At 36.3% G+C, this 26182-nt stretch overlaps 1 protein-coding gene across 1 annotated transcript in view; it reads right to left on the bottom strand.

Moving 5' to 3' along the window:
- LOC138143979 (phospholipid-transporting ATPase ABCA3-like) overlaps nucleotides 1–26182 on the bottom strand; it is a 282495-nt gene that overhangs the window by 153907 nt on the left and 102406 nt on the right. Inside the window, exons 7-8 of the mRNA XM_069065289.1 lie at nucleotides 15022–15142; nucleotides 936–1109 (exon numbers count right to left, since the gene is read on the bottom strand). Coding sequence (XP_068921390.1) covers nucleotides 936–1109; nucleotides 15022–15142 — 295 coding nt within the window. The remainder of the gene's footprint in view (nucleotides 1–935; nucleotides 1110–15021; nucleotides 15143–26182) is intronic.

Genomic DNA, 26182 nt, shown 5'->3' with positions numbered 1-26182 from the left:
TCTTCTTGATTCCCAATAGCATTATTTTGATCTAGCTACTCATTATCTCATGTCCGGATTTCCAAGACAATTTTCTTAACTTGTCTCTCTGACTTTTCCCCCCAATGTAGCTTCTGTACCACCTCTAGATTAATTACCCTTTAAGATCATTTACATTGACACTCTTTTCTTCAAAACCCTACAATATTCACTATTGCTTCCTGAATTAAATGCAAATTTTTCAGATTAATTTACAAGGCCTTCCACAATTACAGGATGACCCTATTTATCCACTTATTTCCCATTAATCTCCAGAATGCACCTTGTACTCAAATTAACCTAATCTACTCACTTTTATGGAACATTCTCTTTTCCACCTCCATGATTTCAGCCATGTCTTCTATACCTTCAAATGCCCTCTCTACTTCTCTATTCCTAGACAAAGCTTATCAAATTAAGGCCTAACTCAGGTCAATTTTCTCAATGAAGCCAGAAAATATTTCAGTTGATTCTTCTCTCTAACATCTCTTCACTCCTATAGTTCTTATAATCCATAATATGTACTATAAAGTTTAGCTCTATAGTATGTCCTAATTGCTTCACAAGTATTAGTCTTATATCTCCAAAAAACTTATAGACTGCTTGAAGTCAGGGAGAGATGATAGCCACTCAGTAAATGCTTATTTAATGAAAGAATTTGTATGGACTAAAATGCATTCAAAATGAAAAACAACTTATTGAACTGATTACATTTAAAATATATTTTAAAATGTTTTACATTTAAATATATTTAATGCAAAAAATTAATTTTCACTGACTGAAAAAAGACAAAACTTTGGCACTTACAGTTCCATTTGGAAAAAAAAAATCAGGCTAGCATTATTTATACCACCCTTATCCCTACTGTCTCTATGCACCAAAATGATCAAGAAACAATTGAAAAAAACCATGCTTACCTTTTCCTTCAAGTCTGATCATGAACATTACTCCCAATGCCATGGCAACATTTGAAGAGAGACAGCAGACCAGCTTCATAAAATAAGTCATTTGGAAGATGTTAAGATTGATGTAGAAGAATGGAAGATAGGAGAAGAAATAGACAATGCCTCCTATGGCCACTGCTAGGTTAGCTACAAAAACCAAAAGGAAGAAAGAAGTTTCAAATAATTTCCAACAAATGATGTGCATAGGCTATTATAGGATTTTATATTTATCTTTATCAATCTTTATCTAACCACCACATTATATTGTCCCATATAACATTAGCCTGTCAAAATATTTTTAGATTCCTATTCTATTCTCTAGTTTGGCAGTTATCCCTGAGTTTTATCCCATCTACAAACTTTAGCTACATACCAGTTATGTCTTCATCTGAGTCATTAATGATATTAAATAGAACGGGACTGCTAAAAATATTTTTAATTACAATGGTCCTTTTAGTCCTTAATTTATTTTGGGAACAGACCTAGAAGTGCCATTGCTAGGTTAAAATGAAATGAAAACACTAGATGAAACAAATTTTTAAAAAGGGAGAGCTCTACAGGAAAGACTTTGAAGGAGTTTAACTACTCAGTGTAAGAGACAAAACCTTACTCAAGTAACAGACTCCTTGAAAATTAGAATGAATTGGACAAAAGTTAATGATTCCTTGAGTCAACAAGAAATAGTTAAAACAAAGTCAAAAGACTGAAAAAAATAAGAGAAAATGTAGAAAACAGGTCAAGGAAAGAACATTTAAGAATCATCACACTAATTGAAAGCCATGATTTAAAAAAAAAAAGAGCTTGGATATCATATTTCAAAAATCCATAAAAGACAACTTCCTTGATAGATCAGAACAAGAAAGCAAGCTGAAAATATAAAGAATGTAGTGAATCATCGACTAAAAGAAAGCCCCGAATGAAAACTCCCAGAAACATTATAGCCATTCTTATATTGTCTCTTCATTCCAAATGAGAGTAGGAGAATGATAATAGTGCCCCCTCAAAACTGTCATTAGGAATCATCAAGGGAGTCAATTAAGGCAGAGGAAAGGTTCTGGGAGTGGTTTTGTTATGTTTTAATGATCTTGAAAGAAAAAAAAAACTTGGTGGGGAAGAATATACTAGGAATAGTAGAAAATCTTATCTTACATAACTGGGATATTCAAGTAGACTATATAAATATGTTACTATGGTAATGACAATCAATTTTGAAAGATTTAGCTACTCTGATCAAAATAATGATCCACAATTCCAAAGGCCTCATGATGAAAATGCTATCCATCTCCAGAGAGAGAACTGATGAACTCTGAACGGAGACTGAAGCATATTTCTTTCATTTTTTTGCTTCTTTTGTAACATGGCTAATGTGGTAATATATTTTACATGACTTCATATGTATAATGGGTATCATATCTCTTACCTTCTCAGTAGGGGCTAGAGGGAAGCAAAGAATTCAGAAATAAAAATTTAAAAATTTAAATAAATTCATTCTTGTTCTATTAATCTATATTCATGTTCTATATTCATGCATATAAAATTTATCTTAAATCATTAGTTGTTATATAATTGGACAAAATACTTTCTAATGATTTTTTATTTTCTTCATTTGTTGTAGTCTCCCTTTTCATTTTTAGAGTGGCAATTTTGTTTTCCTCACTTTTAAAAAAATCAGATGAAAAATAATTTATCCATTTCATTAGCTTCTTTTAAAAACTAGCTTAGTTTTATCAATTTAATGAAATGTTTATATGCAATTCTGTTTATCTTCTTTGATATTGAGAATTTATACTTTTGCGTTTGGTTGTAGTTTTAAAATGTGTTTTCTTTCTCTTTTCCTGATGGGAAGTGTTGGGATGTAATTTCCCCCCTAAAGACTATTTTGGTACAAGCTTTGGATATTGTCTACTGTAGTCATTGTTTATAAAATTATCTATTGTTTCTATGATTTATTCTTTAACACAGCAATTATTTAGCATAAAATTATTCAGTCTCATTTAAGTTTAAATCTTGCTTCAAAAGTCATTTACTGATTATAATTTTTATTCTATTATCTTAAGGGTTATATTTTAATATTTTTGCTTTACCAGTTACTATTTTTAAATTAATTATTTTTTTAGTTTACAACATTCAGTTCCATAAGCTTTTGAGTTTTAAATTCTCTCCCCTCCCCAAGACAGCATTGAGTCTAATATAGGCTCTACATACATTCATATTAAACATATTTTCACATTAGTCATGTTGTAAAGAAGAATTATAACCAATGAAACGAACCACAAGAAAAGAAACAAAACAAAAAAGAGAGAGAGCAAATAGTATGCTTTGATCTGCATTCAGACTCTGTAATTCTCTGGATGTGAATAGCACTTTTCATGATGAGCTCCTTGGAGTTGTTCTAGAACATTGTATTGCTAAGAAGAGCCAAGTCTATCAAAGTTAGTCATCACACAATGTGACTATAACTGTGTACAATGTTCTCCTAGTTCTGCTCCCCTCACTCGGCATCAGTTCATATAAGTCTTTCCAGATTTCTCTGAAGTCTACCTGCTCATCATTTCTTATAGAACAATAGTATTCCATTACATTCATATACCACAACTTGTTTAGCCATTCTCCAATTGATGGGTATCCCCTCAATTTCCAATTCTTTGCCACCACTAAAAGAGCTGCTACAAATATTTTTGTACAAGTGCATCCTTTTCCCATTTGTGTGATCTCTTTGGCATACATACCTAGAAGTGGTATTGCTAGGTCAAACGGTATGCATATTTTTATAGCCCTTTGGGCATAGTTCAAAATTGCTCTCCAAAATGGTTGGATCAGTTCACAGCTCCACCAACAATGCATTAGTGTTCCAATTTTCCACATTTTCTCTATCATTTATAGTTCTCCTGTTTTGTTACCAGTTATTTGTTTATTTTGTCATAAAACAAAGTCAGTTTGGAAAAGATGTCATGCAGAGATGAAAAATAAGCCTGTTCCTTTCTATTTTCATTCATTAATATCCAGAAATCTGTCATACCTAGCTTGTCTAAAATTATATTCTGGTACTTCTTTATTTTTTGTTATATAACTATAGGTCTGGAGGGGCACGGTGAAATTCCCATTATCATTTTGCTGTCTCTTTCTTCCTATGATTCAATTTTTTCCCAAGTAATTAGATGTTGTGTTAATCAGAGTATATGTGTGTAAGTACTGATAACATTTCCTTATCAGCATACCTTTCATCATAATATAGTTTTCCTACTAATCTTTTTGGAGGCAGCTAGGTGGTACAATGGATAGAGCACAGGGCTTGGAATCAGGAAGTCTCATCTACAAACCCCACCTCAGATACTAACCCTGTTTGTCTCATCTGTGAAAATGAGCTAGAAAAAAAAATAAAATAAAAAAGAAAATGAGCTAGAGAAGGAAATGGCAAACCACTCTAGTATCTTTGCAAGAAAAGCCCAAAATGGGATCATGAACAGTCAGACACAACTCAAATGACTAAACAACAATGCTTAGCTCTTTTAACCAGGCCCATTTTACCTTTTAACTTGTCTGAGATTGTTATTCCTACTTCTGCTTTTCTGAATTTACTTGAAGCATAATAAATTCTGTTCTAATCTCTCATTTTAACTATATAAATCCTGATATTTCAAACAACATATTACTGAATTTTACATCCTAATCCATTTTTATACCAGATACTTTTATCGGTGAGTTAATTCCATTCACATTTGTGGTTATGAATGTTAACTGTGTTTTCCTTCATCAGTACCTTTTATACTTTTTCTCTCTTTCCCCCTTACCCTTCTTTACAAAGAAGGAGATATAAAAAGAAATGAAAATGGAATCCGATTAACACTAGTATTTTGTGATCTAATTAATTTTTTTCTCCTTCACTGCACCTACTCCCTTCACCAAATGCAGTGTGATCTATGATTCTTAATCTTTCACACCTCTGAAATTGATATTTCTTTTGCTTGTAATAATTCCTTGTCCAGATCTGCTCTCCCTTTATTTATCCCTTCTACATTCCTGCTTATTTCCTTAGTTTTATTTTGATGTAAAAATCTGTGTACATGTTCTTTTCTTTTTATTCAGAGAAGAGGATCAGGAAATCCCTGGTATGTCACCCTCCTATCCATGTTTTATACTTTTCTACTTGTGTATCCCATTTATCTCCCATTTTTCCTCATTTCTTCTTTAGTGTATTCCTTTTCTCTTCCTTTACTTTCTCCCATAGGACCAAGAAACAAAACAAGATCACAATCAGATCCTGTGTACCCCAACTCCCTCTATGACCTTTGAAGATAGTGGAATCATGAAAGAACATGTCTCTTCTCACCCATTAGAATATATGGAATATGAGCACTTCACATCACTGAACCTCTTCCATTTGCTCAAACGACTATACAATTTCTGGGCTTCCTTTCATTCTTGTGTTTGTATTTCAAGGTTTCCATTCAGATCTGGTATTTTCTGTGGGCATGAAAATCTTATATTCTAAAAAAGGCCACTTTCCCCTGCAGGATTGTACTTCATTTTATATGGTAAATTATTCTAGAAGGTAAGTCTTTGTAAAATAATATTCTAATATTTTCTCTCCTTCAAGGTAGCTGCTGCCACATGATCATGACTATGATTCTTTGGTCCTTAAAATCTTTCTAGATGTTCACAGTATTTTTTTATTTTACTTGTAAGCTCTGGAATTTGGCTATGATATTCATGAATGTTTTCTATTTTAAGTATCTTTCAAGAAGTGACTGGAGTCATTCTATCTCCATTTTCTATTCTGGTTCTAATAGATCTAGGTAATTTTCTTTTGTGATTTTTTGAAATATGATCCATGTTGTTTGGTTATGTTTTTTCAGATGATGATTCTTATCTCTCCTGGACCTTCTGGAAAGGTCAGTTAATTCTGAAAACAAATACCTTACAATTTCTTCTATTTCAAATACATTACAATTTCTTCTATTTACCAATTTTAACTTGATTCTAGTTCCTTGTTGTGCCCTGAAGTTTTTTAGTTTTTTCCTCCACTCTATATTTTAGTGAGTCCATTTCTTCAGTAAAGTCCTCCTATCCTAAGTTGCATATTTTCCTTCCAATTTTTTTCTCACAAGCTTTTATTTGAATTCTACTTTCAATATTTAAATTTTGCTTCATTTCTTTCAGCCATCCTTGTAGTATTTATAATCAAGTCAAATTTTCTCTGTGGCTTTGTTTATGATTGGAGAATCATGTTTTTAATATATGATTACCTCATGGATTTTTCTTAATTAATAGTATTTTTTTTATTGTGACTGGCATTTTATTAACTCACATTTTCCCTTTCATGGCTCCTTTATCAGCATTCACAAGATTTATGTCCCTTTACTGTGACTTTTACTGGTTTCCATGGGGTTAACTCTCTATTTTGGCTGGGCTTTGGCCATTATTTTGTTCAGGTGTGGAGTAAATGGAAATGTTTACTTCTGTTACACTTTGGGATTTTATGGCTAGGCATGTGTGTGGGAGAGCTAAGCTTCTCTAGAGAGAAAAATAGTTAAAAGATCACAAGTCAGGAACTCCTGGCTAATACGAAGGAGAACAAGAGAAACTGAACTCTTTTTGACAACATAAAAGGGCAAAAGACTAAATCAAAAGTTCTAACATTAAATGTGAATGGCCTGAACTCTTTTATAAGAAATAAAGATTATGGATTAAAATAAAACAGAATACTAGTATTTCCATGAAACACATTTAAAGTATAAATTCATAGGACCACAGTTAAATAGAAGACACCTTTAAGGACATCTAGTGCAACATACCTTATTGTATAGATAAGGAAAACAAAACAAAGAGGTTCAAACAATTTGCGTAATGCCACATAATAAGTAAGTATCAGGGATGTGATTTGAACCTATCTCCTGTTATTTCAGGGTCTGGTCTCTTTCTGCTGTACTACTACCTCCAAAATGATATGTTCAGACTAAAACAAAAATGTTGATCTAAACTATATCATGCCAGCTCAAAAAAATAAAAAAATTAATATGGTGTTGTGCCAAATTTAATATAAAATTTTGTATCAATATTGATTAGAGATATTAGTCTATAATTTTCTTATATAACTGTCCCTAAACCCTGGTTTAGGTATCCAAGCAATATTTGTATCAAAGAAAGAATTTTGTACTATACATTATTTTCTTATTTTTAAATCTTATTAATACTGAATTAATTTATTCCTTAAATGTTTGAAAGAATTTATTTTTAAATTCATCTAGTTCTGGGGATTTTTCCTTTGGGAACTCATTTATGGTTTGTTCAATTCATCTTTGAGACTGGGTTATGTCCTCTATTTCTTTTGCTGCTGATGTAGAAATTTTTGCAAATATTCATTCATTTAATTGATTTTAGCTGATCAAAAATTTATAAAAATTTATGTTATTTTTTTTTTCATTTTTGTGAACTCACTTTTTTCACTTTTCATCCTGGTAAATTAACTTTCCTTTCTTTTTAAAAATTATATTAGTTACCATTTTATCAGTTTTTTTAAGTTCCTAGTTTTTACTCATTAATGTGATTTTTAAATTTTTTTTTTGCTTTTGAGTCAAGATAGCAGAGTAGAAACAGAACTTCCACAGGGCTCAGGCTTCCACCTCCTCCAATTCATGTAAATGGTGACTCTGAGAAACTCTGGAGCTACAGAACCCACAAAATGACACAGAGAAGATAACCTCCCACTGAGGACAGCCTGGCAGGCCAGCAGGAAGTGGCCAGTGCAGTGCTGTGGGAGCCAAGCCCAGACGACCCCCCCCCCCCCCGCTGCCCCGCCACGAGCCTGAGGTTTTAGGCTTAGGGCAGGCCTGACCAGCCGGTGGCTGCAGGGACTTCAGATCACCATCAGCTGTGGCGCGTTCCAGAATTATCAACCCATAGATGCTAGGGACAAAGTGAGAGGTCAGTGCAGTGTGGACTTTGGGACCTGGGAATTCAGGAGTGCTGTTGGCCTTTGCTACCAGTGCAAGAAGCAGATGAAGTGCAGCAGCTGTGCAGCCACAGCCATGTAGCAGCTTCAGCTCCTGGCCTGCAGATTGTAGGGGGACCAAGTGACCAGTCTGAGGGGCAATTTCTCTTGCTTTAACCTGCTTGGATCGGGATTGCTGTCTAGGCTGGACATCCTGGGGTGTGTGACCAGGTTGTAAGAGTGTGTGGAGGATTCAAAGAGGGCACCCAACTAATACCTTCTGCAGCTGAGAAAACCCCAGTGTTTGGGACAAAGGTCCCCTGTCTGGTAGCAGAGTCTGACTGTGGCAAAAAGCCCAAAAGTCAAGTAATTGAGTGGCAACATGAGCAGCCAAAGGAAGCAAAGTAAACAGAGCAACCTAACTCTACACTCCTATTTTGGGGACAAAAAAGATCAAAGCATGGAACAGGAGGAAGACAACAAAGTCAGAACTCCTGTACCAAAAGCTTCCAAGAAAAATAGGAACTGGTTACAGGCCATAGAGGACCTTAAGAAGGATTTTGAAAACCAAATAAGAGAAGTGGAGGAAAAATTGGGAAGAGAAAGGAGAACAATGCAAGAAAATTATGAAATGAGAGTCAACAACCTGACTGAAGGAAATAACACCTTAAATAGACTAACTCAAATGGCAAAAGAGGCTCAAAAAGCAAATGAGGAGAAGAATGCCTTAGAAAGCCAAATTTGCCAGATGGAAAAAGAATCTCAAAAGCTCACTGAAGAGAATCATTCCTTCAGAATTAGATTGGAGCAAATGGAAGCTAGTGACTTTATGAGAAATCGAGATACTATTGAACAGATCCAAACAAATGAAAAAATAGAAGGCAATGTGAAATATCTCATTGGAAAAACCACTGACCTGGAAAATAGATCCAGGAGAGATCATTTAAAAATTATTGGACTACCTGAAAGCCATAATCAAAAAAAGAACCTAGAAATCATCCTCTAAGAAATTCTCAAGGAAAACTGCCCTGATGTTTTAGAACAAGAGGGCAAAGCAGAGGTTGAAAGAATCCACCCATCACCTCCTGAAAAAAGATCCCCCCAAAAAATTATTCCTAGGAATATTATAGCCAGGTTCCAGAATAACCAAATCAAGGAGAAAATATTATAAGCAGACAGGAAGAAACAATTTGAATATTGTGGAAACACAATCAGGATAACACAAGATCTGGCAGCTTCCACACTGAGGGATCAAAGGGCTTGGAATATGATATTCTGGAAGTCAAAGGAGCTGGGATTAAAACCAATAATCACCTACCCAGCAAAACTGAGTATCATGTTTCATGGGAAAATATGGTCATTCAATGAAATAGAGGACTGTCAAGCATTCTTGATGAAAAAACCAGAATTGAATAGAAAATTTGACATTCAGATACAAGAAGCAAGCGAAGCATGAGAAGGTAAACAGGGAAAAGAAATCATAAGGAACTTATCAAAGTTGAACTATTAACATTCCTACATGGAAAAATGATAATTGTAACTGATGAAACTTTTCTCAGTATGAGAATAGTTGAAGGGAATAGAAATGTGTATGTGTCAGTGTGTGTGTGAGTATATATATACTCACACACACATACATACACACATACATATATATGTCTATATAGGAGGGTATATGGGTTTATAAATACATATGTGAATGTGTGTATATATGTGTACAGGTATACATAGAGGGCACAGGATCAATTTAATAGGAAGGGATGATATTTAAAAGGTGAAATTAAGAGGTGAGAGAGGAATATAATGAGAGGAGATGGGGAGAGACAGAATGGGGTAAACTATCTCACATAGAAGAGGCAAGGGAAAATGGTTACAATGGAGGGGAAGAATAGGAAGGCAAAAGGGAATGGGTAAACCTTATTCTCATTGAATTTGGCTTAGGGAGGGAATGACATACACACTAAATAGGGTATCTCACCCTACAGGAGAGAATGGAGAAAGGGGATGAGAGGGGGGATGGTGGAAGGGAGGGCAGGCTGGGGGGGGAGGGAAGTTGGAAACACCCACTTTTGAAAAGGGACAGTATCAAAGTAGAGAATAGAACAAGTGGGATAGGAGAGAGGGAAATATAGTCAGTCTTTTACAATATATCCACTATGGAAATGTTTATAGCTACACATATACAACCTATACTGAATTGCTTATCTTCCCAGTAAGGGTGGGTGACAAGAGAGGAAGGGAATGAATCTAGAATTCAAAGTTGTTTTTTTTTAAAGCAATCGGGGTTAAGTAATTTGCTTAAGGTTACATGGCCAGTTATTTCTGAGTGTGGTGCTAAGTATCTGAGCCTGGATTTGATCCCCAGGTGTAATGGGAATGTAAATTTAAAGATCTTCCCCACCCCTAGGCTAAAGTACACCTGGAGCCTGGGGTAGGAGGCTTGTTTTTCAGTAGATACTTCTTGATTGGCCAGCGAGTCAATAAGGTTGTTACATTCTCTGAGCCAGGAGAAGGCTATATAAGCCCTGATGTGTAGCTTTGTTTTGGGGCTCACTTTGAGAAGTGTTCTGTGATTTGATATGGATTCTGGGAAGCCGTTGTCCAGAGCTCCCAGGCTTTGAAAAACCCGGATGTTGAAACCCAGATGTTGATTTGGAATGGATGTAATGGCTGGACAGTTTGGAAAGCTGTCTACTTGATCTGTTTCTGTCTTGATAATTCTGCCTGTATACTTTGAAGTTCGGGGTGCTGACCTTTTCCCCCTGAACTAGGTAAATGATACATATTTGACTAATTAAAGTAAGCTTGTTAACCCATTTTGAGTTGCTTTCCTTTATCAAAGCAGATCCAAGAACCTGTGCTGGCAGCCACCCTGGGAACGCTGGGGTGCTTGCTGCTACAGCAGGTCATCCTGACACTGGGACCGGTGATCTTACTCGCTGAGCCACCTGGCTGCCTCCAGAATTCAAAGTTTTAAAATTAAATGTTTAAATATATATATATATGCTATTATTAATATTATTTTACATGTAACTGGGAAATAAGACATACAGGCACGGGGCATAAAGATCCACCATGCCCTACTGGAAAATTGGAGGGGGTATGGGAGAAGATATGGGAGAGAGCAGATTGGAGGAGGGGATATCCAGTGGGATTGCTATTTTGAGGTGGTGGGTAGGGGAAAAACAGGGAGAAAATTGGTAACTCAAAATCTTGCAGAAATGAATGATGTAAACTAGAAGTTAATAAAACATTTGATTAAAAAATCTTTTTTGATTTTTTTCTGACTCATGTTGCTTATGCATTTATATTACTTCTTGGTACCTCACCCATGATCTCTTTACGTGTAATTCCTGAATTTGGACTTTATAGGCTTTGTATTGGCCAGGTTCTGAGTATTTCTGGTGGGAATGCCTGGAACAGTCTTGGTTCTGTTTTTGAATTCTCTTTATGCCTGCTGTTGCTTTTTCTGGGTATAAACTACATTTTCCAAGGATCTCAAACTTTGGGATTTGGGAGTTTTTAGTACACCTAAAGTGTACTAAACACTATCTTCTCATCTGTATGTTACAAACTGCTAATCTGGGTGAGCTTGCCCCTAGCTGGAACTCCAGAAGACTCCTACTAGCTAGGGGTGGGGAACCAACAAATATTTAACAAACATTTATTGCAGGAGTAGGGGACCTGTGACCTCAAGTTCACATGTGGGCCTCTAGGTCTTCAAGTGTGGCCCTCTGACTGACTCCAAACTTCACAGAATAAATGCCTTTAATAAAAGGATTTGGTCTTAGTCAAAAGGCCACACCCAAGGACCAAGAAGGTCAAATGTGGCCTCAAGGCTGAAAGTTCCCCATCCCTGTGCTAGATCCAGTTACCATCAGCTAGCTGGAAGGCTCTGCAGATCCAGAGCAACAATTCCCCTGCTGAGGGAATTGGAGCAGCAAGTGGTACATCTTATTACTCAATTCTAGAGCTAGTTCATTTCCCTTTCTATTCAATTATGAGTATAATTCAATTTCTTTCTTGTGAGAAAACTTTATTCAATTGTGGGAATTGTGAGAAAATCTTATTGCATTGTTTGAACAGAGTCCTTGCATGGCTGGGGAGCTGGACCACATCTACTGACAGCTTAGAGACCCTTAACTAAAGACCTAGGCTATGCTGACCAGATGCAAAGAGTTTTCTCACAATTGTACATCTCAAGCAATCCATATGTCTTATCTGAGAATGGATCCCATCTGATCAATCAGTTATTGTTTTTATGTTCCTTTGATTATTTATAGATTCTTGGGGGGCAGGGAGTGGGATTACTCTTTTTCAGATTTCAGGGAATTGTACCTGTTTATTCTCCCCCTCCCAACCTGGAAGTTCCCTAATCTTTCCTCCAATTAGAAATCAAATTACCTAATATTGTATATTTATTAGTTGTTTTCTTTTAATTAATTGGCCATATTTGTTTTTTTTTAATGTATAAAAATCTGTCTCCTCCTATATTTGCAGATCCATTGCCAAAGCTGAGAATATGACTAGTCCTGATTTCTTGAGTAACCAGTATGCACTGCTTAATAAATCAATATGTTTGGACACTTGAACTTTTGTTTTCTCAGTCATTTCATCTTTCATCCACCACACTGCCCAAGTTATTTGGCTGCTGACTCCAGAATGAGCTAGGGGCTAGATCTGAGAAATTCTCTGTTCCCAGAGTCAGAGCCATACAGCTGCTGCTTACTTCATTTTCTTTGTGCAGTACACAGTCACAGTCTACTATCACAATTTAATCTGCTCTACCATTCATGAGTGCATAGCCCCTTCTCAGCCCATGCTGGATCTGTAGTTCAAATCTGGGATATGAGCAATAGTGTGCCCATCTGGCATCTACTCCTGCTCCCAACACAAGGTTAGGCTCTGCTATGCTGAACTGTCCTAATGCATAGTGGTAAGCCACAGTTCAATCCTCACACTTTAAGACTCTGCATAGAGAGCTGATGGCTAGACTCCATGCCTAGTGTCTGCAGACTTCCGTATCTCTATGCCAAGTTGACATAGGAAAATGAATTTTCCTATCACTGTACCGATTTTCTAGGTCTTTGTGTAGTAATTATTAGAAGGAGGTGAACTGTATTCTTCCTCCTACTTTACCATTGTAGATGGTCTCTATTGCTTGATTCCTTTTTTGAATCCCACACAAGTTTGGGGTTTTCCTGAGTTTTAAAAATTTCTTTTTAACTTAGTCTGCTACCATTTGGAGTCTCCTTTTGTGTTGCAAGGATCCATGGGAGAAATTTCACATGCCTCATGTATTGCGAGAATCCAAAGAAATTTTCAACTAATATAGTCTAGTTTCCCAAAGGGGGTGAGGGAGTTACTTCCAGTCAACCCTACATCTTTCATATTTGTTGGGAGTTCTATTGAGATAGGACTATTCCTGTAAGTAGGGAAGCTCATCTTTTTGGGTAAAGATAAGCTTTTGCAAATACCAAAACAAGGATGTAACATATGATCTATGAAACTGTATAACCATGTATTTGAGAGAGTATAATCCCCAGGTCCATCAGCTAAAGTAGGCCTGGGCTCTGATGGATGAGTCTGTTACTTTTTGGCTTAGCTAAGAACTATGTCACATGGAATTTGCTGAGACTTTTTAGTACAACGCACTGCAAAAAGAAGCTCTAAGGGTCAATACTGAGTATCAACAAGAGAACTATCCAAAATTGGAAATATGAACAAGACCACCATGGCTGATTTGCTAGAGACAGCAAATATTTAAGGGTGAGAGAGTGTGGTTTTGGGGAACTGATCAAGAAACCCTTGATGAATTTGTTTTCTTTCGGTCCAATTGATGAATTATAGAATATGAGGGGAATTTTAAAAAAGAAAATAAAGTGTTAAGATCTTAAACAGTACCTAGCACATAGATTTAATAAATATTTGCTGATTGACTGAATGAACAAAGTATATAAAGAAATATTTATGCTTCATTATCCCTTTATAACCCCAAGAGAGTTCACTAAAAAAAAGAACTCAAGTTCTTGAGAAGGAACTGCTCCTTGTTTCATGGGAAATAGGAGAACTCTCCTATTTCTCATCCTCTCTCTCACACACATACATGCACACACATGTGCATGTGAAATAAGATGTCTTAAAACTATTATCTAGGCAGAAGACAACACATCTAGCAAGGACCAAATCTAGTGGCAACGGAACTGAGAAGATAAATGAATTGAGGGAAATTGATTTAGCAGAAGATAAGAGACTTGACAAGTAGAAATATTGTTCCCAGTACAAACAACATTATGACACAAGAGAAAAAGAAAACTGGAACCCTGTGCTACCAGAAGTATGAGGTATATGGGCTATGTGCTCCCTGTGAGTGCCTTCAAGTCCCCAAAACATCATGTGTTTTCAGGAGACTAGGTTCCAGATTTTATTGCTTATTTTTTCATAGGGAATTGTGGGGTAGAGACTTTGTAGGTACAATTCTTGCAAATAATTTCAGTGAATGACTTTGCTTTTAAGTTTGATGTGTGTCATCTGCCTGACTATTAAAGCCTGGTGCATTTGTGGGGGGTTGTGAGGTATGTTTTGGGAAATGAGAATCCAGAGTGATTATACCTGGGTAATATACCTGAGAACCCAGTCTGTCATTATGAGTCAGAAGGAAGTTAAAAAGGGATGCCACATGTAAGTATCACAAAAAAAGCATTGTACTATTAATTTTCAAAGGGTCCTACAAAAAGATTTTAAAATTATTTTCCTCTAACTCCTCAAGTAAATTAAAATAGCAACTCTTGAGAATAAACAATTGACTCTGAATAATCCATGAGACTTTCTGTTCTCCATGAGAATTTTTTTTCAAGCAATTGGGGTTAAGTAACTTGCTCAAGGTTACATGGCCAGTTATTTCTGGGTTTGGTGCTAAGTATCTGAGCCCGGATTTGATCCCCCAGGTCATCCTGATACTGGGGCCAGTGCTCTTACTCGCTGAGCCACCGGGCTGCCCCTTCCATGAGAACTTTTGAAAGTTGTAGGTTGGCAGTGATGCCCAAAAGGAAAGTTAAAAAAAAAAACCCACCCCTGCTGAATCTGTGAAAAATTAAGCAACTCCCAGATAAGATTCCTTTAACTCACCTCTATTGAAGAACACACTAATCATAAAGCTGAAGGAGATGGTGGCAATGGCAAAACACAATAGAAAGAAAAACACCAAAGTTGGGTCACTTTTTGTGAGCACTGACACATCATAATGCACCTATAGAATAATCATTGAAATAATTAAGTCACACAGATAAATGATGTATCAGAAAGACAAGGAAAGGTGTAAAATAATTAAGCATCCTTAAACACATTAAGATACATAAATTCCTTTTCTAGGTGGCTAAAAAGAACATTAAGTAAACACCTTTACTAATGAATATATAGGATGGTTTAAATAAATGGAAGTCAATCAATTTGTACTAAAAGAACTAAATAAATATAATTAAATGATAGTATTATACTAAATTTCATAGTTTTTTTCAAAATTATTTTGAACAATGATTTCAAATGTGTAATGGTTATGGACAGGTGTAGAAGAGGGTAAAGGAGGGAAACTGGAAGTAGAAATAAAATAAAATTGTAAAATTTATTTTTAAATTTATATTTATTTTTAAAAAATAAAAAAAAAAACTTTAATGTTCTCCTTTTACTATAATCACCTGTACATGACTCAACACTGAATTTCCAAGATTTTTATACATATTTAATTTTATATTGCCTATAGTTATTTTAAATGAAATTTCTCTTTCATCTCTTCTTGCTGGACTTTGTTGGTAATATACAGAAACGCTGATATCTATGTGGGTTTATTTTATATCCTGTGACTCTGCTAAAGTTGTTAATTACTTCATCTAGTTTTTGAGGTAATTCTCTAGGATTCTCCAAGTGTATACCATCATATCATATGCAAAGAGTGATAGTTTTGTTTCCTCGCTGTCTATTCTATTTCCTTCTATTTTTTCTTCTCTTGTTGCTATTATTGCTAGCTATACATTATTGCTAATATTGAACCAACCCTGTATGCCTAGTATAAATCTTACCTGCTCATAGCAAATGATCTTTGTGATATATTTGCTCTAATCTCTTTGCTAGTATTTTATTTAAATTTTTGCATCAATACTTATTAGGGAAATTGGTCTATAGTTTTCTTTCTCTGTTTCTGCTATTCCTGATTTAGTTATCAGCACCAAATTTGTGTAATAAAAGGAATTTAGTAGGACTCTTTCTTTGCCCATTTTTTCCAAATAGTTTGTATAGTATGGAAATTAATTGTTCTTGAAAATGTTTGGTAGAATTTGTGAATTCATCTTGTCCTGGGGATTTTTCTTAGGGAGCTCATTGATGCCTTGTTCAATTTCTTTTTCTCAAATAGAGTTATTTATCTCACATAATTCTTGTGAAGAAGTTGAAGAACTATGGATTAGCCAACACTAAAATCAGGTAGTTTCAGAAGGGGTTGGATGAATTCAAAGAGCAGTTGTTAATCCACTCTCCAGTGAAGTACCCCAGGTTCTGTTGCTTAGTCCTGTGCTATTTAACATTTTTATCAATGATTTGAATAAAGACATATTTACCAGACCTTCATGAGACTTTCCAGACATGTCCATACAATGCTACCTTGCACCCTTTCCCTTAGCCTACTTTTCAACTTCACTTCCTATACTGTGACTCTATTAGACCTCCCTGATAATGAGCATTTATTTGCATGAGAATCTCTAGCATAGTGTCTAGAACATAGGAAGCACTTAATAAATTCATTATTTCTCTATTTACCTGTAATGATATATTTCAATACCATTAAGATGCAGCAACCCACCGAAGCTACTCCACTAGCTTATACTTGTACTCATGAATTGATTCCATGGAGTCTAGCTACAACTGCCAGTTTCCAGGAGATAGTCTATGGGCCTGTGCTCTTCAAATACAACTCATGATGGAAAATGCTATCTACCTCCAGAGAAAGAATTACAGAGTCTGAATGCAGATTGAAGCATATTATTTGCTCTCTCTTTTTTGTTTTGTTTCTTCTTTCTTGTGGTTCATTCCATTGGTCATAATTTTTCTTTGCAACACAACTAATGCAGAAATATGTTTAATGTAAATATATATGTAGAACCTATATCAGATTGTATGCTGTCTTGGGGAGGGGGAGAAAATTTGGAACTCAAAAGTTTGTGGAACTGAATGTTGTAAACTAAAAATAAATAAATAATTAAAAAAAATACAATTCATGAGCCACCCATAGAGGAGCTTACTTTTAATAGGAAGGCAATAGATACAATTAGCTAAAATAAAAGACAAAGTTAGTGAAGTAGTCTAGTAAGCAGAGTAGCTACAAAATATCCTCCCAAATATACACCGTATAAATGAAGAGTGACCACTAATTTAGAGTAGTAAGGCTACTCACTCCTCTAGTGCTAAAGGACCCTACTATCCTTTCTCTTTTCCTGGAAGCCTCTGTGTATCTGGACTCTCAATTGTCAGGTGAATTACTTTTCAAAAAATTTTAAATATTTTATCTGTTTTTAATCAACTAAGATTAATCTTGTTACCCTCCCATCCCAACCTACCTCTAAATTGAGAACACAAGAAAAACAAAATCCATTACAAACATGTATCATCAATCAAAACACATCTCCACATCGGCTATGTGGCTATGTCCAAAAGAAACTTGTCTCATCTATCTTTCCTGGATCCTTCATTTTTCATTAGTTCTCTGGAATCCTGGCTGGTCAGTAAGTTGGTAAGGAGTTCAGCACAAAAGTATTCAATCACAATTATATTTTTAACTTGTTCATCAATTACCTAATTTATGGGTACCTCTCAGATTTTCATGTTTGCCACCACAAAAAAACCCTTTTTATTACACCCTTAGAGTTTGTTTTGCTTAGGACTAATCCTTTCCTTAATCTCTCTCTTTCTGTATGCAACTGTTTGTGTGTAGTCTTCCTTCTTTTGACCACTTCAGATGAGAGTGAGTTTCAAGCTCCAGCCACTCCCTCCTACTTGTCTGTATAGATGTCTACTTGTGCACTCTCATTATGATATAATTTTCCTAACCTTTGTTACTCTTCTCTCCCCACCCCTCCCACCTGACTATGTATTCTTCTTCCCCTTCCCTTTCCACTCATATCTTGAGATCATCAAGACATAATAGAACCAGTGGAGCCAAGATGGCAGAGTAGAAACAAGACTTCAGCATGGCTCCCAATTCCACCTCCTCCAATACATTTTTTTTAAAGCAATTGGGGTTACTTGCTCAAGGTTACACAGCCAGTTATTTCTGGGTGTGGTGCTGAGTATCTGAGCCTGGATTTGATCCAGGTCATCCCGACACTGGAGCCGGTGCTCTTACTCACTGAGCCACCTGGCCGTCCCTAAGCAATTGGGGTTAAGTAACTTGCTCAAGGTTACACGGCCAGGTGTTTCTGGGTGGGTGCTAAGTGTCTGAGCCCCGGATTCGATTTCCAGGTCTTCTCAACACTGGAGCCGGTGCTCTTACTCGCTGTGCTACCTGGCCGCCCCTCCTCCAATACATTTAAAAATTAACTCTAAACAAACTTTAGAGCTACAGAACCCACAAGGTGACAAAGAGAAACAAATCTCCCACTGAAGGCAGCCTGGGGGTAAGAAGGGTCCTTCACAGCAGGGAAGCCGAGGGCAGTCCCGCCTGAGCCATGGTTTTAGCCCCATGGTGGCCCCCATGAGATACGGCTAGAGCAGACTCCATGAGAGTAAATCACCAGCAGCTGTAGCATTTTCCAGACTTCTCAATTCATAAATGCCAAAGACAAAGTAAAAGGTCAGTGTGGAACTTGGTTGTTCCGGTGGGGAGAGAAGAGTGTGGTCCAGCTGCTACCCCCAGAGCGAGAAGTGGAAAAGACACGGTGGCTGCAGCCACTGCTGTATGGCTGCTTCTGGAGCTCCTGGCCTGCAGATTGTAGGGGGACCAAGTGACCATTCAGAGGCTAAGCATTCTTGCTTTGACCTGCTTGTATTCAGATGGCAGTCTTGGGTGATGGTCCTAGGGTGTGTGACTAGTGAGCCAGAGCGTGTGAGGGCTAGAGATGGCACATATCTAATAGCTCCAGCTGCTGCAAAAACCCCAGCGATTTGGGACACAGCTCTTTCCATTCTGGAAGCAGAGTCCTACTGTGACAAAGAACTCAAAAGTCAAGTAACTGGCTACCAAAATGAGCAAGCAACAGAAGCACAAACAGAAAATAGAATCCTTTTTTGGGGACAAAAAGGATCAAGTCATGGAGCAGGAGAAAGACAATAAAGTCAGAACTCCTGCATCAAAGCCTCCAAGAAAAATATGAATTGGTTACAGGCCATGGAGGAGCTCAACAAGGATTTTGAAAATCGTGAAAGAAAAGTGGAGGAAAAATTGGGAAGAGAAATGAGAATGATGCAAGAAAATCATGAAAAGAGAGTCAACAACCTGACTGAAGGAAATAACACCTTAAAAAATAGACTAACTCAAATGGTAAAAGAGGCCCCAAAAGCCAATGAGGAGAAAAATGGCTTAAAAAGCTGAATTTGCCAGATGGAAAAAGAATTTCAAAAGCTCACTGAAGAGAATAATTCCTTCAGAATTAGATTGGAGGAAATGGAAGCTAATGACTTTATGAGAAATCAAGATACTATTAAACAGGTCCAAACAAATGAAAAAATAGAAGGCAATGTGTAATATCTCAATGGAAAAACCACTGACCTAGAAAATAGATCCAGGAGAGATCATTTAAAAATTATTGGACTACCTGAAAGCCATGATAAAAAAAAAAAGAACCTAGAAATCATCCTTCAAGAAATTCTCAAGGAAAACTGCCCTGATATTTTAGAACCAGAGGGCAAAACAGAAATGGAAAAAATTCATCAATTGCCTCTTGAAAAAGATCCCCAAAAGAAAACTCCTAGGAATATTATAGCCAGGTTCCACAGTTCCCAGATCAAGGAGAAAACATTACAAGCAGCCAAGAAGAAAGAATTTGAATATTGTGGAAACACAATCAGGATAACACAGGATCTGGCAGCTTCTAGATTGAGGGATTTAAGGGCTTGGAATATGATATTCCAGAGGTCAAAGGAGCTGGGGTTAAAACCAAGAATCACCTACCCAGCAAAACGTAATATCACGTTTCAGGGGAAAATATGGTTATTCAATGAAATAGAGGGCTTTCAAACATTCTTGATGATAAAACCAGAGTTGAATAGAAAATTTGACATTCAGATACAAAAAGCAAGAGAAGCATGAGAAGGTAAACAGGGAAAAGAAATCATAAGGAACCTATCAAAATTGAACTATTTATATCCCTACAAGGAAAAACAATCTTTGTAACTTACAAAACTTTTCTCTGTATGAGAATAGTTGAAGAGAATATAAATGCATATATATATGTATACGTACATATATGTCTATATAGGAAGGTATATGTGAGTATGAATACATATGTGAGTGTGTGTATATATGTGTAAAGGTATACATAGACAGAGGGCACAGGATAATCAAATACTAAGAGATAATATTTAAATAATAAAATTAAGAGGTGAGAGGAATATAATGAGAGGAGATAGGGAAAGAAAGAATAGGCTAAATTATCTTGTATAAATGAGGCAAGGGAAAATTGTTACAATGGAAGGGAAGAACAGGAAGGCAAAAGGGAATGGGTCAACCTTACTCTCACTGAATTTGGCTTAAGCAGGGAATAACATACACACTAAACTGGGTATCTTTCCCTATAGGAAAGTAGGGGGGAAGCAGATAGGAGAGGGGCTGATAGAAGGGAGGGCAAATTTGGGGGGAGGGTAGTTAGAACCACACACTTGAAAAGGGATAAGGTCTAAGGAGAAAATAAAACAAATGGGGGGTGGGATAGGATGGAGGGAAATATAGTCAATCTTTCACAAAATATCCACTATGGAAATGTTTTGTGTAACTACACATGTACAACCTATATTGAATTGCTTATCTTCCCAGTAAGGGTGGGTGATGAGGGAAGAAGGGAAAAAAATCTGGAATTCAAAGTTTTAAAATAAAATGTTTATATATATATATTTTACATGCAACTGGGAAATAAGATATACAGGTACTGGGGTATGGAGATCCACCTTGTCCTACTGGAAAGTCAGAGAGCATTATGGGGGAGGGCATAGGAGAGAGCAGATTAGGGGAGGGGATATTCAGTGGGATTGCTGTTTTGGGGTGGTGGGTAGGAGACAGATGGGGAGAAAATTTGTAACTCAAAATCTTGTGGAAATGAATGTTGTAAACTAAAAATAAACACAAAATTTAAAAAATACAATACAAAAAAAAAGATATAATAGAACCACTTCCAGGTCTTATCTGCTTCAACTCCCTCTATGAAGGTGATGATTACAGATTCAGAGGGAATATATGTACCATCTCCCCATACTTTAATATAAGGCAATTTATCTTTGCTTAGTGTTTTATCATTATTTATTTTTTGTTAACTGTTATTTACCACATTTACCATTTTTTTGTGTGTTTCTCTTCATTCCTGTGTTTGAACATCGAAGCTCATAGCTTTGGTCTTTTAATGAAAAATACTTGCAAGTCTTTATTCATTGAAGATCCATTTTTCCCCCTTGTAGCATGCTCAGTTTTGCTGGGTAAGTTATTCTTATGTTCTTTCTCAAATATCATATTCTAAATCTTCTGCTCCTTTAAAATAGTAGCTTCTAAATCATGCGTGATCTTGACTGTGGCTTCTCAGTATTTTAATTCTTCTTTCCTGACTGCTTGCATAACATTTTCTTTGAACTGCAAACTCTGGATTTGGGCTATAATGTTCCTCAATTTGAATATGGAAGTTTCTTCTAGGATTAATTCAATTACCATTTAACCCTCTGTTTATAAGAGATCTAGTGTCTAATAAAGTCATGGTGTCTAATAAAGACAAATTAGGAGAGCAATGACTATTTTACCTGTCAGATCTATAGAGAATAAAAGAATTTGTGACCAAACAAGAAATAGAGAACATTATGAAATGCAAAATGGATAATTTTAATTACATTAATAGAAAGTTTTTACACAAGGTCAATGCAATCAAGATTAGGAGGGGAAACTGAATGCTTAGGAAACAATTTTTACAGTCAGTGTCTCTGATAAAGGCCTCATTTCTAAAACACATAGAGAACTGAGTCAAATATATAAGAATACAAGTTATTTTCTAATTAACAAATGGTCAAAGGATATAAACAGGCAGTTTTCAGAGTAAGAAATTAAAGCTATCTACAGTCATATTAAAAAATGCTCTAAATCACTATTGTTTAGAGAAATGCAAATTAAAACAACTCTGAGATAACACATCACACCTATATTGGCTAACATGACAAAACAGGAAAATAATAAATGTTGGGAGAAGATGTGGGAAAATTGGAACACTAATGCATTGTTGGTAGAATTGTGAACTGATCCAACCATTGTGGAAAGTAATTTGGAACTATGCCCAAAGGACTATAAAACTGTGCATAACCTTTGATCCAGTAATATCACTACTAGGTTTGTATATCAAAGAGATCATAAAAAAGGGAAAAGGACCCACATGTACAAAAATATTTACAGCAGCTCTTTTTGTGGTGGCAAAGAATTGGAAACTGAGGGGATGTCCATCAATTGGGGGATGGCTGAACAAGTTGTGGTAGCTGAATATAATGGAATACTATTGTTCCATAAGAAATGATGAACAGATGGATTTCAGAAAAACCTAGAAAGACTTACATGAATTGATGCTTCCCAGGTCAGTCATCTTTGATATGAGATAACTGATATTTTCTTCTATATTTTTGGTCTTTTGACTTTATTTTAATATATCTTTGTTTCCTGATGAAGTCAAGAGATTCTACTTGGTCCATTCTAATTTTCAGAGAATTTGTTGCTTGAGCAAAGTTTTGTACCTTTTGTGTCAAATTGTTAATTCCCTTTCCAATTCTTTCTTCCATAGTTCTCTTTCTTTTATAATTTTTGTCTCATTTCATTTGTAAAAACATTTTAACTCTTTAAAACTCTCACTTAATCTAATCCATGAATTCTAGTTGAATTTCTGCCCAAGACGTGTTTTTCTCTGAGATTTTACTTGTAGATATTTTGGAGTCATTCTCTTCTTCTGGTTTCCTATCTAGAATATCCCTGCCATGATAATATCTTATTATTGTGTGGTTCTTTTTTGTTTGTTTGCTTATTCCTCCAGCCTTCTTCCTGACTTTGGACTTGATATTAGGGCTGGGTTCTGAAGAACTTTTTAGAGAGAAGATCTGGGATGGTCCTGTTCCTATGCTGGGATCTGTAAGTTTTCAGTACTCTGAAAGGGGTCTGTCCTGCAATAAAGTCTGATTGCTGACTTCCTGGTCTGAGCTCTGAAAGTTCTTGACCAGGGCAGAGTTCTGCTATACTCTGCCTCTATCAGTCCAGTTGAGAAACTCTGTTCGTTCAAAGTGGCAGAATTGTAGGCTCCCCTTTGGTCTGGTTTTCCTGCATTGGTTATTTCTCTGTAGGTTAACCTAAAGGCTGAAAATAAGACTTTGCTCTGAGCATGGGATCTGAGTTATACCACTGCTGCTGATGACTTCTGAACAGCCCTCCCTTCTCAGTACACCACCCAGGGTCTCCCTACCTTGGAAAGATAAATCTTCAAAAAGTCTTGTGGGGGTGGCCAGGTGGCGCAGTGAGTAAGAACACCAGCCCCAGAGTCGGGAGACCTGGGATCAGTTCTGGGCTCAGATACTTAACACCCACACAAAAATAACTGGGCATGTAACCTTGAGCAAGTTACTTAACACCGATTGCTTTAAAAAAAAATCTTGTGTAGGGGTGGCTAGGTGGCACAGTGAATAGTCCTGGAGTCAGGAGGACCTGAGTTCAAATCCAGCCTCAGACACTTGACACTCTTACTAGTTGTGTGACCTTGGGCAAGTTACTTAACCCCAACTGCCCTCCAAAAAGCAAAAAAAAAAAAAGTCTTATTTATCTCTTCTAGGAATTCCAACTGAATTTGTCCCTAGGTTATATTTTTCTTTCGAGACTCTTCTTGTGGATGTTTCAGAGTCATTCTCTTCTTCTGGGTTTGTGACTTGAGTATCTCTGCTACCATAATAACTTTTCATGGTGGGATTCTTTTTTTTCCCTCATTGCTCCAGCTTTTCTCCTGACTTCAGACTTGAAGTCAGGGCTGAAAGGAAAGTCTGGGTTGGCCTTGTGCTGCTTTCTTGGGATACTGAGTGTTGTGTTGTTTTAGGATCTCAGGGCTGGAGACCTGTAAGCTTTCACTGCTCCCAAAGTGGTCTGATCCAGGGTAAAGTCTGATTGCTATTCCCCTGGTCTAAGATTTGCAAGTTTCTGATCTGTGTTTGATCAGAACAAGAGCAGACTGCTGCTAAACTCAACTACTCTCAGCCAGCTAGGAAGCTCTTTTGGTTCAATGTGGTAGAATTACAGATTCCCTTTGCTCTGGTTATTCCTCTGAAAGCTGAGCTACACACTGGAAATGAAAACCTTAGTAAATGATGTCTTTCCCAGATGACTTCTTCTTCTGGTTTCTTAACTTCCTCCATTTTTAGTATATCACCCAGGGTCTCTCAATTCAGGAATACTAACCCCTTTCTCAGTGACTTGGAACTAGGTAATGGGCATTAGAACTATCAATTTGTACTTATCCAGGTTTCAGTGTCCCAGTATGGTTCTGGTGGTGCCTGGGTATGAGTCTGAGACCTTTCCTCTTGCCTTGGTTACTGGAGCACTCCATGAAGAGGACTTGTGGCCTGACCCTATCCTCAGGGTCTTTAGACCTCTATGTCTCTCTATGCTGAGCTGAACTGGATAAACGACTTGCAACTTTTCCTGGATTTCCCCATTGGGATTCAGTCTCATGCATTTTCTAGATCTTTCTGGATGAGTTTTTAGAGGGGGGCTCAGTGCATTGTTTCCTACTACTGCACAATCTTGGCTTCACCTCCTTAAGTAGTTTCTAAAAGAAAACTGACTCTGGAGTCAGAATACCTGTGTTTACACAGGTCCCACCTCTAGCTCTACCTTGGACAAGTAATTTAACCTCCTTGAGATTCATTTTCCTCATCTATAAAAGGATAAGACATAATGGCCTTTGAGGTCCCTTATAGCTCTAAATTGATTGATGACCCTGTGATCCTTACATGCCTCTTTTAACCTTATCTTACAGACAATTTTTACTGTTGCTTTACATATGACATGTACTGTTGTCTATCTCAAATGAATGTTTAGCTGCTTGGGAGTGGGGGTTCTTTCATTATTTGCATTTATATCCTGCGCTCTTTTCTTCTTCTTAGAAATAATTAATTCTTTAAAAAGCCCTGTTTGTCATCCATCACTACCCTCTCCCCCTTAGATTTATGACTGTCTTGTTAGGATAATTATTTTAATATGAAAACTGTGTTTCTTTGTTTTTCATTATATCATATTCAAGACTTTAATTCCAGAAATTAGAAATTATTTAATTTCTCATTGCTTAGCACAACTGTCAGTTCTGTTTTTCTGAATTCACCTGAGGTATAATGAATTCTACTCCAACTTCTCATTCTAACTCTATATAAATATAAATCTTGATTTTAAGACTATTTCCTATATGTATAAAAGTATTATATATTGTTTTTCTGTTTCATTCTCCAACCCTCTTTCCATTCTCCGGTCAACTGAATTTTCAACATTCAAAACTATAATTATTCATTTTGGTTCTTTCTCCAAAAAATTCTGTTTTATTATTTCTCTTGAAGGAAATGAAAACAAACAAAGCATTTGCAACTTGTTTTGCTAAAAGCAATCTGATCCCAGACATCAATCTTCTCTTCCCTTCCAAGTCTACAACTAAATCAGTGAATCTTGTCTTTATCATATACTCTGTCTTTTTTTCTTCTTATAATCACCTATCAGTAGCTATGATTTCTTTTGCTTTAATCCCCTTGGACTAAGTGACTTCTCATATACCTCTCTAATTCAGCCTAGTACCCTGGTTTTCTTTATTCTCTTCTTACACACATTTTATACCTCCTTGATAAAAGTGGTTCTTTATGTTCTGTCCTGTCCTCCTACATTCTTTATTTCACTGACCTTCACCTTTGACACCCTGATTTAAAGATATATAAGTTCATGTCCCCCAAACTATTAAACTGTATATGCCTTTTAACCCAGCAATACCATTACTACATCTATCCCCCCCCAAAAAGAGAAAAAGAATACACATATGAAAAAATATATATGAAT

Source organism: Petaurus breviceps, unplaced genomic scaffold (genome assembly GCF_028583685.1).
Source record: "Petaurus breviceps papuanus isolate PSGF00001 unplaced genomic scaffold, PetGlider_PUasm1.0 138, whole genome shotgun sequence".
NCBI classification, from domain to species: Eukaryota; Metazoa; Chordata; class Mammalia; order Diprotodontia; family Petauridae; genus Petaurus; species Petaurus breviceps.
Note: the sequence above shows the minus strand (reverse complement) of the source record. Positions and strands in the feature narration are given on the sequence as shown.